General features: G+C 41.4%; 1 protein-coding gene across 4 annotated transcripts in view; it reads right to left on the bottom strand.

Annotated features, from left to right (window-relative positions):
* The window catches only part of Pde8b (phosphodiesterase 8B), a 200,219-nt gene that overhangs the window by 59,392 nt on the left and 118,920 nt on the right, over positions 1–21,907 (bottom strand). For 2 of the 4 annotated variants that reach the window (XM_026393225.2, XM_026393226.2), the window contains exons 6-10: positions 17,291–17,379; positions 10,231–10,309; positions 6,372–6,512; positions 4,686–4,774; positions 2,236–2,296 (exon numbers count right to left, since the gene is read on the bottom strand). In XM_026393225.2, the coding sequence (XP_026249010.1) occupies positions 2,236–2,296; positions 4,686–4,774; positions 6,372–6,512; positions 10,231–10,309; positions 17,291–17,379 (459 nt within the window). The remainder of the gene's footprint in view (positions 1–2,235; positions 2,297–4,685; positions 4,775–6,371; positions 6,513–10,230; positions 10,310–17,290; positions 17,380–21,907) is intronic. The other 2 variants (XM_077800404.1, XM_077800405.1) reach the window with 1 other exon arrangement.

The following is a 21,907-nucleotide window of genomic DNA, read 5'->3' as shown; positions in this document are numbered from 1 at the left end:
GGCATCTAAGGTCAAGACTCCGCATCCCTGGGGCCAGCACAGAGCAGGTGCTTTGTGCACATCTGGGGACAAAGTGTGTGTGGCGGAGGGGGAGAAAATGTTTATAGCAGACAAACCTCGCTGAGCATTTCCAGTCTCTTGGCAAAAAGCTACAGGACTCACAGCGGAAAAGGAATCTTTCCTGATGACAAACACGACCAGCAGTCAGCTGCCTGGCTTACTATTTTGTTCCTTGTTAAAATTCAAGCCCACGGGTCGATTTTGACGTCAGGGCTAAACCCCAGAAAGCAGCACCGGAACGCCTGCAGACAGGCTGGTCCCCGTCCAGGGAGCCCTCCCCGGCCCAGAGCCCCTGGCCATGCACTCCCGCCGCCTTCGATGAGGAGGAAAAGCGCCGTAGCCGGCCAGGGGGATAAAAATGCTTTATTATTGGAAAAACTAAGAGTCTCTCTAGGCCTGTGCTGCACCATTAGGTGACGTCAATGGCTCAGGGTATCCGAGCTCTGTGTTTTCTACTCTTCTCAGAACAGCAGCTGATTCATGGCAGTAAAGGCGTTTCTATTTAGAGCTGCAGAGAAGAAGAGGTGGTCCCTTGCTTCTGCATCCTGAAGTCCTGGTCTAACAGACTGTCTGCTCTCCTTGTCCAGAAAGAAGCATTCATAGCTGACAGGACGCCAGGACTGAGACTCCATTTTGTTGAAGCTAACCAACAGGTTGAGGGCCTACTATGTGCCAGGCAGGTGGGCACACAAATACTAGGTAGCCCTCCTAGAGATGAGGGGAGGGAAGGTTAGCACAAAAACAGCTGTGGACAATGGTGAGGGGGGAGGTAATACAAAGGAAGGAAGGTGCTTTGGGGAGCAAGGTGGTTCTTAACACTTCTCGGGTTGAACTGTGGGGGACTGTGACGATTCAGACATGTGGAATCGGAGACTGGCAATTCATTCTCAGAAAGGGAAGAGGAGGGGAAGTGAGGTCAAACTGGTGGGCCAAGTGTGTCTGTGTGCTCTACTGTGGGTCCATAGCCCAGAGGCAGTGGTTTGCACAGCTTGTGTTCAGTAAAAGACACAGCAGGGTCGCCTGTCCCTCTCCCTCCTCTGCCTGTGTCACCTTGCATGCAGACCTCATTTCTCCTCCCAGCGTGTCTGAGAGGAGAGACTCCAGAGGGAGGCTGTTTGAAGATTCTTTTTTTTTTCTTATGAAAGTCATTCCCTTTCTTTCCCAGGGGTCTCCAAGGATTTGCCTCTCTCTATGTGACTTTATGGTATTACCAGAAAATTTCCTGCTTCCAGATTAAATTCTCAGTGCTGAAGAAAGCATTTTGGGTTGGACTAAATATTATGAACAAGCCCATGGCCACAGATGCTTTTGATGCCCTGAGGCACCGACTGACCCTGTCCCAGCCTCCCTCTGGAGTCTCTCCTTATTGGAAGGAGCCCAGGTGACCACAGTCCTCCCAGCTCAGGTCTACCTCTTCATCTGACCAGGCTTCACCTCATTCTGCACTTCACAAGTCTCTACCACACAAAATACAATGGATTCCTCCCTGGGTGCTCTTAAAGTCCCTGAGAGACACTGTCCCTTCTTTAAAAATCTTCATCAGAGGCCACATGGTACAATTTTTCAAAAACAGATTGGCAATTATGTTTGTTATATACTTTTTAATCAACAAATTATAAAGCATAAGATAAAAAAATCTACATGATCCAGTGGTAAAAGTATAAATCAAATATAAATACCAGTCCCCAGGATGCTTCCTATGATAAAACTACCTTAAAAAGTTCCTGAATATAACAACACACTAAAATTGTTATTTTAGAAGGCAGCATTCAAATGTATTGCTCTACATGATGGAATGGCAAGTACTATTTTGAAATTATTTTTGATCATTTGTAGTGGTGAAATGCTCAAGTGAATACATACTTCATTTTTGTTACAAGATTAAGATAGGAAATAGAACATTTTTGGTTTGGAAGAAGAATTTTATATCACAAAATACATTAGCCAGGAGAGTCAGGCATAAGGTACAGCATAACTAATGTAGACTACTAATCATGTCAGGTAGACTTGTAGAGGAATTTTGGGGGGGGATCTGTCAGAGGTATCTAGTTTTCTCATAAACCTTCTTCACTGGCAACTACAGTAAGATATGGAGAAAGACAAGCAGAGAACAGTGGTTGAGATGTAACACACGGCCAAGCTGACAAAGTAAACGGAAGAAGCTGAATACTGTACCTGCTTGTTATTGTCAGTGGTACAACACAGCTTCTTGAGGGAGACAAAATGCCTAATTTTCCTAATAATATAAATAATCAGTTATTAGTCAGATAGGAGAGGATTCAACAAGTCAACAAATGAAAACATCAACAGCCTTCTTAAAGCAAAACTCCAAGGTCCCTCCTAGGGCAGGTGTAGAATTCAAACAAAACCCAAGCTATAGGAAACACACTTTCCACCCTGGGCCCACACAATGCCTTCAAACACAAGCCTTCCTGGTCATTCTAGCTGGCTTGGAAACCTTCCTAATGGATATTTCATTTTGCAATGGCCTCCTGAAATTTGGTGCCTAGATATCTTCAGTGATCAAATGAAATGCTACTGCAGATAAATTGGTCTTAATTCAGCTGACATGAATAATTTTATTGCTTATATAAAAAGCGAAAGACTCATTTGGACAATGACCAAATTTCATGGTTGCTGTTTTTACATTAAATATTCCATATTCTTTCACACTATGGTTGTCATAATGATGGCATTTTTCAGGCTGAGAAAAATCCTCCTATTTCAAGGTCATGGACAGAATCCTGAAACTCAATCTGTGGTCCTGCTCACCACAAGAGAAACCAAGAAGAAGAGGACAGGTGCACCAGTCCTGTGCAAAAAAAAAAAAAAAAAAAAAAAAAATCAGCTCAGGATGGATTTTCTACCAAGAGTAAAGCCATGAAATCCAGAGAGTATGTTAGAATTTATATCTGAGAAGACTTGGGTACATCCGTTCTCTGTCTCTCTGTCTTTCTCTGTCTCTGTCTCTTTCTTTCTCTGGTTTACTTTTCTCTAGATGATTCCAAAGATAGCTTTAAAAATCCTGTATTATTCTGTAATGAGTTTCACTCAAATAGTATGGGGTAAAATTACTCTACTTTTAATCAGAATAGCCTCTGATAGCTCAATGTCTACAATTAGGGAAAATAACACTGGAAATTATGTCTGGATAAAAGAATTTCTTTCTCTCATCTGTAAAATCAGAAAAAAAAATTATTCTGACAGCAATTACCAGGCAATAGCATATCTCCTCTGCTTTGGTTACCCAATGATTCTGGTCACACCTACAAAATGATTTTTAGCTTCCATGTTCTGAGAAGATGGTCTAAGGATGATGACAGAAACAACATGACAGCCACGGGCATTATCTTCCTCCCGTGGTTATGTGCACTTGATGGCTGTAGGTGAGGTGCTACCCGTCTGGAGGAAGGCCTAGGGACAGCCTCTTCCCCATGGCTGGGAATCCTTGGTCAGGGGCCTGCCAGTGCCCACAACCTCCAGAGTCAAGCCAAAGGGGAGGCACAAATTACAAAACAGCATGAAATACCAGGAGGTAGTATTTGAACAGACAGAAGGACAATTTTCAAACTAACCAAACAAGTAAAACTGGAGGGGAAATAATTTACAAACACTACTGAATGTATGGAATATCTAGTTTTCTTTTCTTTTTCTTTTTCTTTTTTTTGGATGTTGATGGACCTTTATTATCTTCATTTATTTATATGTGGTGCTGAGGATTGAACCCAGTGCCTCACACATGCTAGGCAAGTGTGCTACTTCTGAGCCACAACCCCAGCTCCATGAAATATCTAGTTTTCTAATCCCATAATGATTTTAAAGGAACTCAGCTTGTCTGGAAGTTAGATATGGGACTTTCTGATTCCAGTCACTGGCATAATAATAGCTATCATGATTACTTCCAAAATGTCACATGTCACATGTCCTTATAAATTCAAAGTCTTGTGCTGGTATTGACCTTCAAGTTAGTTTACAAAGAATCGTCCTATTTGGTGGTCCTATTTATCTCTGTGAACCTTCTCACAAAATTTGACTGGAAGAAGGAGAAGGAATTGCCTGTTTTCCTCTCTCTCTACAGGATTCTCTAGTAATCTGGGGTTCCATGGAATCAAATGCCCTTAGCTCCTGATCAGACACCTTTCTCTGCAGGTCAGCAGGTTCCATGGCTCTTTCACCCCTTGTAGAATAAGCTCAGAGTCAGTCTGGAGAGAACCAACCAAGAGTTGGGGCCTCAAGAAGGAAAGAAGGTTGGTTCCCTGTGGGCTGAGACCGGCAACTCTGGTTGGAAATCACTTGTCATTAAGGGGAAGGGACAGCCTAGACCTTAAATATGCTTAGCAGGTCCTAGGAATAATGGGACCACATAGGATCAGGTGGGTGTGGACAGTTGGGGAGTGGGGGCAATTCTTCATGAAAGACCACAGACAGGAGAGAGGATAGGGAAACCACAGCCGGAGGTTGCCGCTGGCCCAGTGGAAGTGCCCTTGATACAGGCAACATCTGGCCCAACTCTGCTGCGTTTGTGGACCTAAGGTTTATGCTGGCATTTCAATATGCAAACCCAATGCCCACAAGGCCCCTGAGTCCTTATCTTCAGCTGAAAGAGTTGAAGAGTTTGCTCTCACCCTCCTTGGCCAATCACTGGGGTGATCTTCACATGCTGTTGGATGCTGTCCCCGGATTTCCGTCTGGCATAGTAAACCCCCTGCCACTCCTACATGGACAAAGAAAACTCTTAAATCCTGCGCGGTGGAGGCACACAGCTGCTCCCACAGAGGTTCTTAGAAGGCTGTGAGAAAGTTCCCCATGGTTTTGTTACATTTTACAAAACCGCTACATTTTTGCACCTGCTACAATGCTGTCCTGGTCACAGTGCATAAAGACAAGACCACAAAACCAATGTTTACTGCTATACTGTTTGTCCTGGATCCCAGGACACTTGACCAGTGAGTGGAATTTGTACTATCATCCCTATGAGTTCCATGGCACCAGGTTTGAGAAGTGTCTCTCTCTCTCTCTCTCTCTCTCTCTCTCTCTCTCTCTCTCTCTCTCTCTCAAAATCTTCACAACAACGTGTGAGCTTGATATTATCACCCTTATTTACAGATGGAAAAACTGTGGTGCAGAGACTCTCACTGACTTGCACATCAGAAAGTGAAGGATCTGGTTATAATTTTGCAACTCTTTAACCCTCCTTGAAGCCCCCACCTTTCTAACATCCCAGCAGCCTCCTAGCCAAGACTTCTCCAGGGCAAGGCAGGCTCCTCACCGCTTTCATAGATGATGCCAAGGAGGGCATGAAGATTCCTGCTCTCTGGACCCTATGGATCGGGCTTGGATAAAGAGCCAGGTGAGCACCTCCACTAACTCTGGGAGGGAGTAGTTAAATCAGAAACTGAGATTCTCTGCAGCTATTTCTCGCCCCCCTCTCACATATGATGTATCTAATGAGAACACATATTAGGGTCACCAGACCTGTGGCTGCATTCTTTGGGCAAAAATTTTCTGGAGTACTTTATAATATTCTGTTTCCTTTTTAAGTCTTGTTGCTCCAACTTTTTTTTAATAAGTAATTTGAGCCCTCAGATAATCCAAACTTATTTTATTCTTATTTTAAAAAACCTCCGTATTCAATGAAGACAGTATTTATTGAACTGGTGCACAGCAGAGAAAGGAGGATGGAAGAAATAATAAGTGAGGAAGCATTCGGAATGTTTACAAGAAAGCGTCCAGGCAGTTCAGTCCCAGCTCTGAGGGCCAGCACGCCTCAGGAGGAAGGTGACTAGAGGGGAAATGCCTCCCCCATCTCCACCATGCCTTCGTCAACCTGGATGAAGTGGAACACACTGGGGGAACAGGTGGGTCAGGAAGAAGCAAGCTACACAGTGAATTACTGAATAGTGATGAGAGAACAGAAAAACAATAACTGACCCAAAAAACTGAGCTGACCCATCAGGACTGATATGAAGTCCTTCCAGTCCCCAGACACTGATAAACCGAAAAACACAGCAGCTCTCTGAGGAGGTATAAAGACAGGCAGGGTGTTCCAGCAATGACGGGGGGGGGGGTGGGTACATGCCTGCAACAGATGACGTGTTCTTTCACAAAGCTGTTGTAGCGTCGTGACAAGCACCTTATTCATACGAGACCCAAAATGAACTAACCCTTGGCTCCTTTGCAAATATCAAAAATCTTCTTTTCATTATGACATTATTAGGGAAACCAACATTAAGGATGGGACATAAAAACTCCCAAGGGGGAAGAAAGCACTGGGGAGGGGTTCTTGGAGTGGTTTGGTCAGTTCCACCCACCTTTCCCTTCTTGATGCACGTGTTGATGGTGTCGAGAAGGTCCGCACGGTTCTTATCACTCTTGGGCAGGTCGGCAAGTTCCTTCCCCAGGAGCTCCCCTTTGTGATAGCCCATCATTCGTTCAAAGGCTGGGTTGACATACTGTTAATGGGAGGAGGAGACTTTATCAGTGTACCCCAGAGAGATGCTTCTGGGACACAGGAGTACCAAGCCACAAGTGCCCTGCACAACTGCTCTCTAATGGAGATATCACTGGGTATCTCATTCCCTGACCCTCCTGAAGTAGTGGCCTCCCTCCTGGGCCAAGAAATTTATTCATTCAAGTATTATTCTGGTCCCCTGTGGGAAACCAGAAGAAACTCTTTAGCAGGAAAAGAGCAGGAAGCCCTCATCTAGCAGTCGTGGCTTGAGGAGGGCCTCTTTCACCACCAACTACTGCATTAAATAAGGAAAAAGAAGAACAGAGAAATAAAAACAGGGCTGGGGATGTGGCTCAGTGGTAAAGCACTTGCCTAGCATATGTGAGGCCCAAGGTTTGATTCCCAGCACTGCAAAATAAATAAATAAGTACAAAATCACTTAGTTCAATGGCCTGTGGCCTACATTAGCCTTCTCAGTAAAGCAGCAATTAGATATCACATCTCCTTTCCATTTGCCACAGTCTATTATCAATGCTGGGGCCACCTCTAGTCTAATCTGAAAAATAAAACGCCATGAAATGGCCCAGGAAGTAGCCCTTTGGATACTAGGTTTGAGGCAGGCGAGAAAAGAGCATCCCTACATCACACTCGGGGTCAGCAGTCTTTCCAAATTCTGCAGTGGGCTCAGGAACTCAGAGCTTTGTCTTAACTAACTCCTGGCTCCTGCCCCCATCCACCACTTTCTTTTCAAGGAGCACGGCCACCAGATGAGAAGCCCGGTGGAGGGACAAGTAAAGTGGAACGTGGGGAAAATGTGAGAACACACTGCACCTGGGTCACAGGTTTCTTTGGGCACAAATTTCCATCTGTCTGATGCTTTAAAACAGTCTTGCCAACTGTGATTATTCCTGCCCTCCACGGGGATAAGAGCCGTCATGAACCAAGTGACAAAGTGACACCTGGAGAGCTACTCCCTTAGGAACAGTGTGTCCATTAACACTAGGAGTTGAAGGGGAGGATGTTCTGGCCATCAGGCCCTGCTGGGGTGGTGATCTATCTTCACAGATCTCCAGACTCTTGCACAGGGCAGCACTGCTTCCCATCATGGTTCCTACTTTTAGGCTGGCCGCAGGGCTCCTAGCCCCACCCTGCAGGTCACTGAGGACCTTTCCCCACATGCTGTCTGCTTAGAATGCCCTTCCCCACCTCCAATGTGTCCCTTTCCTCCTCAGAAATCCTTCCTTGATCTCTGCCCCATCTCAGGTGTGCCACTCCTAAGAGTTCCCACTGACTCCCGGGCAGACTTCTAGTGTTTTAATTATGCTGAATTTAAACTTCTGTTGATTTCTCTCCACCACTGAGCACTTAAATCCTCAAGGAAAGGGCTATTTGGGGAGTAACCTTTGGATACTCAGGGCTATTTAGTAAATATTTGATAAGTAAATAGATAATATTTGAGAATGTATTGTTCTCCTTGTTGATTGGCTATAGTCTTGTACATTTTCAAGTGTGTGTGTGTATGCTTTCCCCATTGGGTTGTTAATACAGGTAGAAGTCCTGGCCCTTTTATTCACACTAGGAATCCTGTAACCTCCGAATACAGCAGGTACACCAGGACATAATCTGGAAAGGCACCCAAGTTCAAATCCTGGCTCTGCTAATTATCGGTTGCAGAACTATGGGGAAATTACTTCTCTTTCCTCATCTGTAAAATAGGTATAACAGTAGTACCTGACTCATAGGCTGTTTAAAGGAATAAATAAATACATGTAAAATGCTTAGAACTGTGTCATATAAATGTTTTAGAGAAAAAAACAGATAGTTTAAAAAGAGGGAGGCAAGAAGAAAGGGATGAATAGATGGATAAGCAGATAGATAATAGATATGGTTCCTACATTTTAAGTACTACTACCTAACTGCTCAAGAGCAACCCCAAAAAGGCACCTAACCATGTAGCTGGAGTGCCCTGAGAAGGAAGAACACAAATGTGACAGCCTGTGCACGAGGACTCGGCCTCGGATCACAGCACGAGGGTCATTTTAGTATCCCCCTTCCATACAACATTCCCAATCCATCTTCTCCCTTCTTCATCTTGCCTTGAGTTTTACATTTCAGATTGCTGGTACATCTGTCAAAGTAACATGAAGAAATTCCCTGAGAGAAAAAAAAAAAAACTATAGTCTTATTTCAGAACCCAAATTTCCCTTTCAGCATAGCAACTCTCCCTCCATCTACTCTTGATAGGCATCCACTGTCCTTGCTCTCCTGTTTCTTTCTGTTTCCGGTAGAAGCTTCGAGATGCATTCTACCACAGTGGCAACACCGTCACCATATTACTTCTCCCAGGGATATGGGTTTACTACCCACTGATGGCTACCTATGGAATGAAGGTCAGTTTCCTTCTCAAGTAGTTATCAGTTAGATTACAAGGGGGGAAGGTGGGTAGAGGGCAGGGAGTCCCTTCTCCTAATTGCTGAAATCACAGCGAAGTGGCCCACCATAAATAGCATTGATATTCTAGCCTGGACAAAAGTGGAGGGAGGAGATGTAGGACCTGTGTTTGGCTGTAATGGAAACATGTCTGGCTTTCTCTGTGGTCCTAGAGACAGAGCTATGGGCTGGTAGGCCACTCCCAGCCAGCAACGCAAAGGAGCCATCAGCTCAGTTTCAGGGAGCAGCAAGAAAAACAAATTCTAAAAACACAGCCAGACAGGAAACCAGGTAGGAAGGCTTTGGAGTCAGAAAGAAGTGGCTACATATTTTGGCTTGAATGCTTATTACTGGGGCTTTCTCTGACCTTGCCTCACTCAGTGTTTTCATCTGTACTACAGGGCAATTTGTCAATTTCAATGGAAATTGGATAACCTAATGAAAATGCTGAGGGCAGGGCCTAGGCATGGGGGGCCACTGCCGTTATTGATCTGGGGTGAGGCAAGGTGTGTCTGTGTGCACAGGGGGTTTCAGAGGAGGCTAAGGTGAATCTCCTGTCTTGGGAGCCATGGATGGACCACTGTTATTGGTACTCCACTGATGATAGCAAGTGCTCCTCACACATGGTGACACTGCAAATCTGCTGCAGACAGGCCACCACCAATTAGTGGAACCTCTACCTTTCAGAGAATTTTTTTTAAGAGAGAGAGAGAATAAATTTTTAATATTTATTTTTTAGTTTTCAGTGGACACAACATCTTCATTTTATTTTTATGTGGCGCTGAGGATCAAACCCAGCGTCCTGCGCATGCCAGGCGAGCGTGCTACCGCTTGAGCCACATCCCCAGCCCCAACAAAGTTTTGTCACTATAGACATTTTCTTAGGAAGAGGACATTAATATTAGAGTGCATTATAATTAGAATTGCTGGCAAATAAATATCTTTGAAGACAATCTGTTCCTATAGGCATGCATATACATACATATATATATATGCATTTATTCTATAATTCTGATTTATTTCTATGTAAATACTATCTTAACAGATGACCCCAAAATTTTACCCTGTCACCATCAAAGAAATAGCAAGTTCTGACATGAATTAACAATTTTTGTTCTTTATTGAATATCTAATTCTTAGCTTAAGTCTATTAGTATTTTCTTTGCATACCTTGATTTTCATTTCTTCAAGGAAAATGTGAGAATTACAGGAAAGTACTTGGAAAAAAGTGGCTCAAACTTGAAAGGTTCTATTCAACAGCTACTAATATACAGTGTTTCGTTCCATACCTGAATCACATGGTCATCGCTTGTTATTTCTATGGCTTCATGACAGTGGTCTAATGCTGTAAACACTGAATTACAGGCCCTGAAAGATGCAAAAGATTGATGTTAGTCCTTTATAAAAACCACTCACTTTTAGGTTAACTTAACAGAGTAAACAGATCCCAAATTCATTAGAACCATTAGAACTATTGAAGTAGTCTGATTGTTGGTGTCCCCTCAAAATTCACGTTGGAATGTAATGCCCCATATAGTGGTATTTAAAAGGTGGGGCCTCTGGGAAGTGTTTATGTTGTGAGAGCTCCACCCTCATGAATGGGAGCAGTGCTCCTATAAAAGAGGCTCTAGTGAGCACCCTTGTTCCTTCTACCACATGAGAATATGGAAAGTAGCATCTATGAGGAACCAGCCCTCACCAGAGGCTGAGCCTGTTGACCCCTGGATCTTAGACTTCCCAGTCTCCAGAACTGTGAGCAATAAATTTTTGTTATTTATCAATTAATCAGCTTCAGGTATACTGTTAGAGCAGCCTGAACAGATGAAGACAGTTATTAATGTTTTGAAAAGAGAGTTGTTTTGTAAGATAAATGCATAAACAAAAGAATACATATCTGTATTTATGATGCAAAAAGAAAGATTATAATTCAGCAAAATCTGAATGGACTATTTATGTGCTGAATGGAACTTAAACAGTTGACACAAGAGAATAAGGATGCAGCTGAGACTCTCTTGTAAGTCCCATGTGTTCTACATCAGTGATGTTCCATTTCCTTCATGGTGGTGGTCAGGGAGAAGTCAAGTCCTCATCAATTAGGAAAACCTAATTAGGCCTAAATTGGATCTGAGGCATTCTGGCCTTTTGGAACAGACACAGAAAGGTTTTTTTTTTCTCCTTCCCCACCCCCTCCTTTTGTTACCTTGCTTCCAACCATACCCGCTGGTATGAGGAAATACAGACAGAGCAGAGTCCTCTTGCCCAGTTCATTATACCTATGCACCCCCCAGGTGGCACTTTTCTTGATAACCTGCCCTTTATATGTGGGAAACCAGACTCTCAATTTGTGGTTATAATTTTAACTAACTTTCAAATATAGAGCAATTCCAAACACAGCGAGTTATTTACTGTCCTGCACAGTAAGTATGAAGCTAGAGCTCTGTTATTTATATTGACTGTCTAAAGAATCCCGGCAAAGCCTTTCTTATCCTTCACAAAAATAAAACAAAAGACACTGATTTACTCATTAATATTTCTTTTTCTTCTAAAACAAACTCTTACCATGTTTTATAGTCATCAAGGCAATCTAACTTTGCCACCCTGTTTTGCTCTATTGACAAGGAAAAAGGCAAAAAGTTCTGAGTGAAATCTGGCTCTGTATTTTTCCAGTTACGGAATCTTGTACAAATTTTCGTCTTTGTTGGCCCTTGGTTTCCTCATCTCTAAAATGAGTATGATGATCTATTTCACAGGTTTTTGTCAGGATCAGAAAGGATGATGTATGTGAGGCATATGGCAAAGTGCTTGGGATTATGCCGAATAATAATTCAATACATGGGTAGTTATTATTTGTAAGATCACAGAGTAATATTTCTTTGTTCTCTAAGGCTTTCGAAAACCTTTGGTGAAAAGAAAGATGAATTGTAGTTTATCTTTTCTCATGAGTATAGCTGAAATGTCAAACCAAGAACTGCATTCAGTAATGTATGTAAGGAAACATACATGCAGAGTGAAGAATTTTAGTCCACTGACGACAAAGTGAGTTTCTATGGTTGCAGAGATGAGGACGTCAATGTAATGGTAAGCAAGACAATGAAAATGACATGGGTGAGCAGAGCAGAGGGGAGGAACGGCCTAACTCGACCAAAATTCCTGAGTGGTGCAGACCATGTCCTTATTTCAATGCTCCAGTCTACCTAATTTAAACTGTTGGCTGTCCCATGACCATTACTGCATTTGTAAACGGTCATTTTAAGTAAGAAAAAAAAAAAAGAGGAAGCTTAAGACTGTCACCAACATCACTGCTCACTGCTTCTGGAGAGGCAAGAAAAGTCAACCTTAGCAACAGGACTTTCCAGGCTCCTGGTCCAGAGTGGAGCTCGGCACTACAGGAAAGCACTTCTGGGCAGTAAGTGCCTCTCAGAAGTTACGTGTGGAGGAACACACTCTGTATGGGCTAATATGTCAACTTGGAGAGCTGGATAATTCAGTTCTAATTAACACATTTTATCAAACGATAAATTCCTCTCTTGCTAAAGAATTTTCCCTAAGGTATCTGTATGTTTCAACTAAGTATATAAACAGGTACTTTAGACCATTACCATTTTGTCAACTGAAGCATGGCCTTTATGGAGGAGCTTAGATCAACCCCCAGAACTGATCTATTAAACATTCATCTTATTATTCTCTACAAAGCATAAAATCTTCTGTAGGTATGATGCAAATTCCGTAGGACACAGCAAATTCTTATACGCACACTATTGATAGGAGCAGCATATTATTCTCCCTCTTACCTCCACCATGACAAACACGACCAGACTGCAAGGTTTATATGGACTTTTAACCTCTTTTGGTTGATGGCTCTATTTAAATAAACCTGCAGCAAAATGGCGTAATCAATTTGAGTCATGTTCCTAGAGTTTGAGAACTTAATTGCCTGTATTAATTATTCATACTCTTCAAGCAGAAGAACCTTAGCTTTATTAATTTTCCGTTCTTGGGAACCATATAACCGTTTCTCACATGTCTTTATTTTTATCCTTCAGGTTAAGAAGTTGGAAAATTGGAAAAAGAAACAAAGGAAAGGAAAGTACCCTAAGTGTAGAAACCCAGGTTATGGGCAATATAACCATTACCCCTGCATTTCCCCCATCCCCGGTATTGGGGATTGAAGCTAGGGGCCCTTGACCATGAGATACATCCCCAGCCTCATTTATTTATTTATCTATTTATTTATTTAATGTTGAGACAGGGTCTCACTGTTTCTCAGGCTGACCTTGAACTTGCAATCCTGCCTCAGGCTCCTGAATACCTGGGATTAAGGTCTGTGTCACTGTGCCTGGCTTCCCCAGCACCTTCTTTAAGGACTTGAAGGTTTAGAGAGAAAAAGCAAACATCACCCGTCGGCAGGTAGAAAGTCTATAAAAAACTAGTGCTAGGGGTTTGGGGTTGTGGCTCAGTAGTGGAGCACTTGCCTAGCATGTGTGAAGTGCTGGGTTCGATTCTCAGCACCATATAAAAAGAAATAAATAAAATAAAGGTATTGTGTCCATCTACAACTAAAAAAAACATTAAAAAAAAAAAAAGAACTAGTGCTAGAATGGAGTACAAAGAGCACAGTATGGAAAAGCAGGCTGCCTGATCCCAATCCAGCACTGTTGTCAACAGGCTGGGTGGTAAGAGGCCCCTCGCTCTCAGTGTTTTCCTCTGTCAATTGTGGCTGGGTGAATATGTGATCTCCCTTTGAAAGGGACCTTCATGCTACCAAAACAACACACACACACACACACACACACACACACACACACACACACTGAAGCCTCCTAGAAAAAGGATAGGTGGTGGTCTGAAGGGAGAAAATTCTGAACACAAGTTCACATTTGAGCAGGGGTTTGGAATGAGTAGGGAGGGGGAAGTGGCAGAGTAAGGGATCACAGATTTGCTATTTGTTCCAAAACAACATGCAGAATGAGCTGGTTATTTTAAGTGTTTACAGCTTTGCTTCACTCCTGTCCCTCAATGGCTGTCACACAGAGCCCATGTGAGGATAAGGTGCTCTACAAGTGTCTGTTAACACAGAGAAAGGAAGGGTTCCATGGAAAAGAGAGTGTTGCCCCTCAGAAACTTTGATTCTTTCTAAAACTGAGAACTACTACCATCTTATGATTTGGAGCAAAATAAACATGATGATTTGGGTGTAACTTGTAGACCAACTAACGATGAAAGAATAGCTGGAACTGCATTAATATAAACGGATCAGCTGAAACTCCTCATGAGGAACTAAATCATTATCTTTATTTTAGATGAAATAGGTCTTTTCATGATAAAGAGGCATAAGAACATTAGAAGAGACAAATGGTCCTCACTTAACTCAGATTATCCCAGACACTGCCTTTCATGAGTTCTTCTGTTCAGCAGAGTAATTCATCAAATATACACAGAAATGTCATTTAGGTCTTACACCTTTAAAAAGTTATTCTACACAAAGGAATCTTAACATCAGACCACATATTGTGTTTGATCCAATCAGTCATGCATGATCTCTTATTTTTTCTTGGTGAAGTAAATATGCTCACCATACATGATGTTCTGGACAGAAGTGTCTATAATCGACATTATACTGCTTTACACACTATGTCCTTGCAGAATGACAGTCATGTTACATATTTAGCTGCAGCTGGGGGCGGAATTGTAGGGAAAAGTATTACATAATTAGACTATAATTATTCTGGCATTGTATAATAAAGAGCTCATTTTCCAGTCTAACAAACGACATAGTCATTTGCCTGCCACATAGTCATGTGCAGGTAGAAGCTCTTGATGTCCTTGAATGCCTCAAAGAGCTGGAGGAGGTCATGGTCTGGGTCACTGTCCACGTATCTGCTGGGCCCAGTTTTGGTAGACCTGAGAGATTTACATGCATGGACACGCACACACCCCAAAAGAGCACACACTTAGGTAAGGTAGAGAGGCAGAAACAGCTAAAAAACAACAGTGTAGAAAGTAAGAGGATCTGGGAATTAGGCAAGCCCTCCCTCCTGGGGCCACAGTCTCCCTGTGTCAAGTCCACTCACCAGCTTTACACTGATTTATATGAAGAACCTAAATCTTTTCATTATGGTCTCAGCAATGGGTCCAACTCCTCCAACCAGTTCCAGGAGTGAGGACTAAGAAGTCATGGTACTATCATATCACGTTACTTGTTAGAAATCAAGTGTTTGAATCTGATAAGACCCCCATAGACTTTTTCAGCACCCAGGGTCTAAGCAGATTTCACAAGCACAGTAACCAGAAGCCTTTTCTTTACACCTTTGTATCAGCTAGGTGTGTTCATTTCAAATTGATAGGCCTGCTTTGTCCTGCTTGCCATGGGCAAAGTGCCCCTAAGATCTCTGAGAGAGTCCCCAGTGTCAGTGTGTAGTACAAAATCTGTACCAGGGCCCCTCCTGGCATCTAACATGTGCCATCCCATTTAATGTTACCTAAGAAACAGGAACACCTATCTAAAATAAAACGAGGGAACTGCCTGCCAAAGCTATAGAGTGTTGGGCTATTCATTCCTTATTGGAGATGATGCACAAAGAATTAAACAAGAATCAAATCTCTTTTTCTAAGTTTATTTATAGTAAAAATATCTCAAATAAAAATACTAAGACTTTCTACCCCGCAATTAAAGCAATAGAGACCACTAGGAATACAAACAATTAATATACATGATTAAAAAGCACAAATCACTGAAGTAAAGGCAATGTGGTTTTCTAGAAAAATTTTAAGAAGTTGTCTGAAGCCAAAAAAAATACAGATAAAAAGAAACCAGGATTTAACTCATTTAAACATTCAGAAAGTTTTTGACAATATTCCTCATCAAAGACTTTGAAATACCAGAGTTTTCCAAATATCTGAATTCCCACTGGTTGGACATTCTTTTAAAATTCTCTTCCATTAAAAAAAAAGTATTTATCTTAACACTTTATTTCTTAAAGCTCTTTATTCACCAAAAAGCAACTTCTTAGATCAGGGTGTACCCAGCAGGGGGACCTGCTTCTGGAGGTTTATGCCAATCAGTTTTGCTTCCCAGGAATAGAAGGGAGGTTTAAAAAGATTTTTGTTGCTGGGCTCAGTAGAACATGCCTGTAATCTCAACTACTCAGGAGGCTGAGGCAGGAGGATCACAAATTCAAGGCCAGCCTGGAGAACCTAGTGAGTTACTGCCTCAAAATAAAAAATAATAAAAAGAGTAGGGGATATAACTCAGAGTGTCCTTGGTCAATACTCAGTACTGGATAAAAAAGCAGGGGGATTGTCATCTTTGAACACAAATTAAGTAATCAAGATAAGAAGTAAAATTGTTAGAAGGATTGGAGATGTAGCTCAGATGTAGAATAATTATCTAGCTTGCATGAGGCCCTGGGTTTGATTTCCTACCTCCACCACCCTCCCACCTACACACACAAATAAATACATTATCATTACAGGGAGATGCTATCTTGCTAATTTTGCACCGGGCATGAAACTACCAGGGACCTCTCAGTTGGCCAAAGAGAGAAGTTCTGAAGGGCTATCCTATGAGATGCCAGGAAGCTGTGTAGGACTGGCCCTTCCAGGAGGGCTATAGGTAGAGAAGAACTTCCTGCCTCTTCCCTTTAGCTTGAGGAGGGCAGGTTGAAGAAATGAGAGTCCTGAGAGCAAGCCAGAGCAGAAACCAGGCAGATCACTTAGATCCTGATAGTCCAAGAAAGCTCAGAAGCAGAAAATGCCACCACCCAGTGTCTGGCCAGCAGCAGACACAAGAGAATCCCAGCTTGGAACTGAGTACCAGTGAGACGCCTGCTCTTAAAGCACATTGTATCTATAAAGAGAGCTCACGTCTATTTCTTAAAGACACTTTGTGCATACTGAAGATGCGAACAGAGTTCATGAAATTACTATTGTGGCTACACAGCAATTATTAAAGCTAGCTTAATAATGTTCCCATTAGTTTGCCTCTACTATAAGAATTTAAGCAGGATTTATAAATGTCGTAAGTAGAAAATAGAAAGTAACCCTCAAAGGCTATTCTTAATCTTGGTCTAACTACATAAAAATTAAATATAAATTTTCCTAGCTTATAATTTTAAAACTGATGTAAATAGTGGAAAATATTATCAAAAGAAGAAATGCTTCTAATTTATTTCATTATGTTGGTGGGCCCCCAGCTTAGATATTGCTGTTGGCTAGCTGCCATTAGCCATCTAACAGTTTCAAAATCCCTGGGATCCAGCTATGAACCTGTGAACATCAGCCTGTTGACAGATAAGATTTTCTAAAGAATTGCTAACCTCGTGGTACCTACAGTCTTGTTTTGCTACTTACCGTAATTTGAACTGTGAGCGAACTTCCCCATGTTCTATTTGAATCAGTTCATTATAGCAAGCAATTATGCTGCTATTCTCCATAAATCTCTGAAAATAAAGCAAAGATAATACATAAGACATCTCCAATTATTTCTTAGAGAGTCAAATAGAAAAATTTAACAGTTGTTTCTACTCCCAGGTAACTTTTACGTAAGCCATCTAGTAGGTAGGATGAGATGAAATAGAAAAAATGTCAAGGAATTTGAAATGCTTATTTAAATGTATGAGAAACATAGAAGGTAATACTTACATTTAGCTCCCTTTATAACAAAAGTGGGATAAAATAGTTATAGGAAAATAAACACACAAGGGCTTTGAATGCCTCCCCCAAAGCATTAAAATACCAAAATGTCTTTGCTTCATATTGCACTAAAGAAAATCAGCCAAAGCCCCAAACTCAACATGTTCAGTATGCATCACACTATCAATGATCTATCAAGGGGAGAGATGTTCTTTGCCTCTTTCCAAGTGCCTAATGCAGAGTTCCTCAAAAAATCAGTGAGATCAACAACAAAAGAACAACCCAATGAAAGACTATTCAAAGAACTTGAAGAGACATTTCTCCAAAGAAAACTACAAATCACCAACAAGTACACAAAAAGATGCTCACCATCATCAGTCATCAAAGGAATGCAAATCAAAAGCACAATGGAAGCTGGCACAGCAGTGCATGCTGTGATTCCAGCCACTCAGGAGGATCAAAAGTTCAAAGCCAGTCTGGGCAACTTAACAAGACCATGTCTTGAAATAAAATATAGAGCTGGGATGTAGTTCAGTGGTACAGGGCATGAAACCATGGGGTCAATCCCCAGTGCCACACAAACAAACACACACACAAAATACTGTGGTATATACATAAAATGAAATATCATTCAAGCCATAAAATGGGAACAAACTACTGATATATGCTACAACATGCATGAACCTCAAAGAAAAAAAATAATAAGTGAAAGAAAACAAGCACACAAATTCATGTACTGTATGATACTGTTTACATGAAATATCTAGAATAGGTCAATCCCCAGAGACAGAATGTAGGTTGGTGGTTGCCAAGGTTGCAGGGAGGAAGATGGGAGTGACTCCTTAATGGGAAATGAGTTTCTATTTGGGGCTCATGAGAGAGGTGGTGGTCGCCCAACACCGTGAATAAACTAAATGCCACTGAACTGCTCACTCTCATACAATTAATTTCAGTTTCATTTTAATTGAAAAAAAGACTTTCGTGTATTTATTAAAAAAACAGTAGATGAGTGAATAGATAGATAGGCAAATGATAGAGCCAAAGAAAATGCATTATATAGTCATTCATCAAAGAAGCATTAAGCACCTACTCATAGGAGGCATGAGATGCTGAAGCCCAGCACTCCAAGGAGAGTAGGGTTTTTTACTTAACAAACCCAAATAATTTGTAAAACATTCCTTATATATATATATATATATATATATATCATATTACTTGTAGGATATACAAGAAAATGAGTACTTCTCTTATACAAATACATTGATAATGAGAAATAATTAACTCAGAAAATAATAACTAAAAAACATTAAGAAACAGATTTAAGGAAAATTCTACTTAAGAATGGGGACTGTGTCTTGCTTTGTTTTCCTTTTTTTGGTGGGGGGAGAGGTACATGTGTGTGAGTTTTACTGGGATTGAATCCAAGGACACTCTACCCCTGAGCTTGCTTGCTTGCTTGCTTATTTATTTATTTATTTGTTTGTTTATTTATTTATTTATTTATTTTTGAGACAGGGTCTTGCTAAGTTGCTCAGGTTGTCCTTGAACTTGGATCCTCCTGCCTCAGTCTTTCAAATAACTGTGATTACAGGTGTGCAGCACTGCACCTGACTTGAAAATATCTTGCATTTTAACTTATAAAAAATACACACTATGCAAATCTTTCTAAACATATAACTAGCAAACTATTAAATGAAAAGATAACCAGACTTCCAAAGTATTCCAAACTTCTCAATCACATATTTATCTCTCAGATAGTTATACAGGCAGAAAGGGACAGTAGCAGGCCCTGCTGAAAGACACATTTCTTAAATTTCCTTCAACCAAGTTGTTCAAAGAAAAAAATCATTCTCTCCTGTTCTCTTACACACACACACACACACACACACACACACACACACACACACACATTTTCAAACATCTGGAGCAAATGCCTTCTCCCTGGTAAATACCTTCAAGAACTTCCCAACTTTTCCTAAGCCACTGGTCCCTCACTATTCCATATAGAAGTTAAGAAGGACTATGGCAAGAACCATAAATATGCACAGAAGGGAAATACTTTCTCTCTTTTTTACAAAGCTAAGTTAAAAATGGTCAGGTTCAACTTGAGAAACTGGATGAAAACTATGTCTCAGCCTACAGCAGAGCTCTGATGTTTTGAAGAAATATTAAATTAATTCTGTGATAAAGTAAGTTTTGATAATGTTGGGATGAATGGAGTTAGCAGGCTTCTTGGACTACAGGAGCCCTCAGAGCATTCAATGTGCATTGCTAACATGCTCTGTGGGTTCTCTAGGGGAAGGAGAAATCAAGTCTGCACTGATTCCCCAGAAGGCTATTTCCATGAAACACCTGTTAAGAGTTTTTGGAACACTAGTGTTTCACGGAACAATTTGGGAAATACTACTTTAGTGGACCCAGGTGCATCTTTGGCTATGCCATAAACTTGAGTTCTGGCAAGCTATTTATTTGTTTTGAAACTGTTTTCTCCTCTGTAAAAACTGAGAAAATACTAAATCCCTCATATGTCAAGGAGGATTCAGTAAATCACTGGAACTAAGCCTGACAAATAATAATTTGCAGCTCTCCACTTCTTACTCCACAGAGATCCTCTCCAGGGAGAACCATATCCTGCAGCTGTGCCCCGAGAATGCCTAGCACATTGCATTGCACATAGTCAGAGCTCCATAAATACTTGTTGAGATGAATAAGCATCATTTTGAATAGAAGAACAGGCAAAGTTTAATGTAGGAACAGCTTCATCTTTATTAAGAAGCTAGTTTCTAAAAGGTGCTGTGTGGACTGAGCATACATTCAATAAGCCATGTGTATGGGGCTCCAAAGGCTTCACAGGGAGTTCTTGGGGATATTTGATGACACAATTTATTGATGGATCCCCACTTGAGGACCATGCACTGAAGCGCTGGCCATCTAGGTAGCTGAGATTCAGCAAATGATTTAATACAATCAAAACAACTCAGAGAAGGGAAACAACTTCACAGAAGTCAAGAATAGATGGCATATTTGGAAGGTGCTTGGGTAGAGATACCAAAAGAGATTAACAGCCACCTGGAGATCCACCTCAGCTGATCTCAAGCCATAGTAACTCTGGGAGCCACTGCAGGAATTGTATGCTTCCCTGGGAGAGAGCCCTAGTGACTGGGGACATGTAGACCCAACTGGTAAGTGACCTTAATCAGATCTGACCCAGCATTCAAGAACACCTGGTGGTCCCTGACAGGGCTTGGCTTTCATGACCCCCTACTCCCAAAGGTTTATTCATCTTGGCTGACTGCAAAAATCAGCAACACATCCAGGAAACAAATCCTTCCAGAACAGTACAGACAGGTTACCAAACACACAAAGAGGAACTGACGAACTTTTGTTAAATTTTCTTAAGAGCACTAAACACCTAAAGAAAGGCAATTGTTTTCCCCAAGCTTTTCCATAAGCATATATATATATATATATATAGTTTCAATTCTCCAGTCCAGATGCTATGGCTCCAAACAAAACCAATCTCAAAACCAGCTGGAGGAAGAAGGATCACTGAACCCAAAGCAGAATTCTGAAGGACCACTCCACAGACCAAGATGAGTCCTAATTGATAAAACACACAGTGTGTCCACACTGTTCTCCAATCATCCCCCGGATAATGAAGAAAACTGAAGACCTCACACTCAAGGGTCCTGACTCAGGCTTAAAAAGGACAGCACTGGAAAGGGGTGGAGTAGGATGGCCAATGTGACACTTGATTTATGAATCTGAGACTAGTTGTAGAGTTATTCCTCAGAAAATAAACAAGTAAAGAAAATAAATCTCAACCACGTGGCTTCTTTGTTGATTTTCCCTCTGGCAACTCTCCATTCCAAAACTCAGAACACTCTCTTACGCATCCTCATTAAACTTCTGTACATAGAGTAGCTTTCCAAACCAAATGCCAACCATTGGGAGAAGATGACAGACTTGAGAAAGTGCCAGGAGAGTATCGGTAACCAGACACATGGAGTCACTATGCTGCCTTGAATCTTTCACACAGCACGCTGCTTCCCTTGAAGCACACCAAGCACAAAGCAGCAAAGACAGTTTCTGCTCCTCCATGGTCTATAACCAAGAGGAATTTTCTTCTAAGCCTAGGAGAGCAAAGCACTATACTTAAAAAAAAAAAAAAAACTAAAGTAATTTTCTTAATCTACAAGGCACAAGCCTTTTCCTATTTTAGAAGGGGTATATTATACCATCTCTTTGAGATTCAGGGTAAGCCCAGTTATTTCATTGTTGGTAAGTCCACTTGGAGTAATTAATATCAATCTTAAAATTGAATATCAGCTTTAT

This window comes from Urocitellus parryii, chromosome 1 (assembly GCF_045843805.1).
Source record: "Urocitellus parryii isolate mUroPar1 chromosome 1, mUroPar1.hap1, whole genome shotgun sequence".
Taxonomy (NCBI): domain Eukaryota; kingdom Metazoa; phylum Chordata; class Mammalia; order Rodentia; family Sciuridae; genus Urocitellus; species Urocitellus parryii.
The sequence above is the reverse complement of the archived record's forward strand: the minus strand, read 5'-3'. Positions and strand labels throughout refer to the sequence as shown.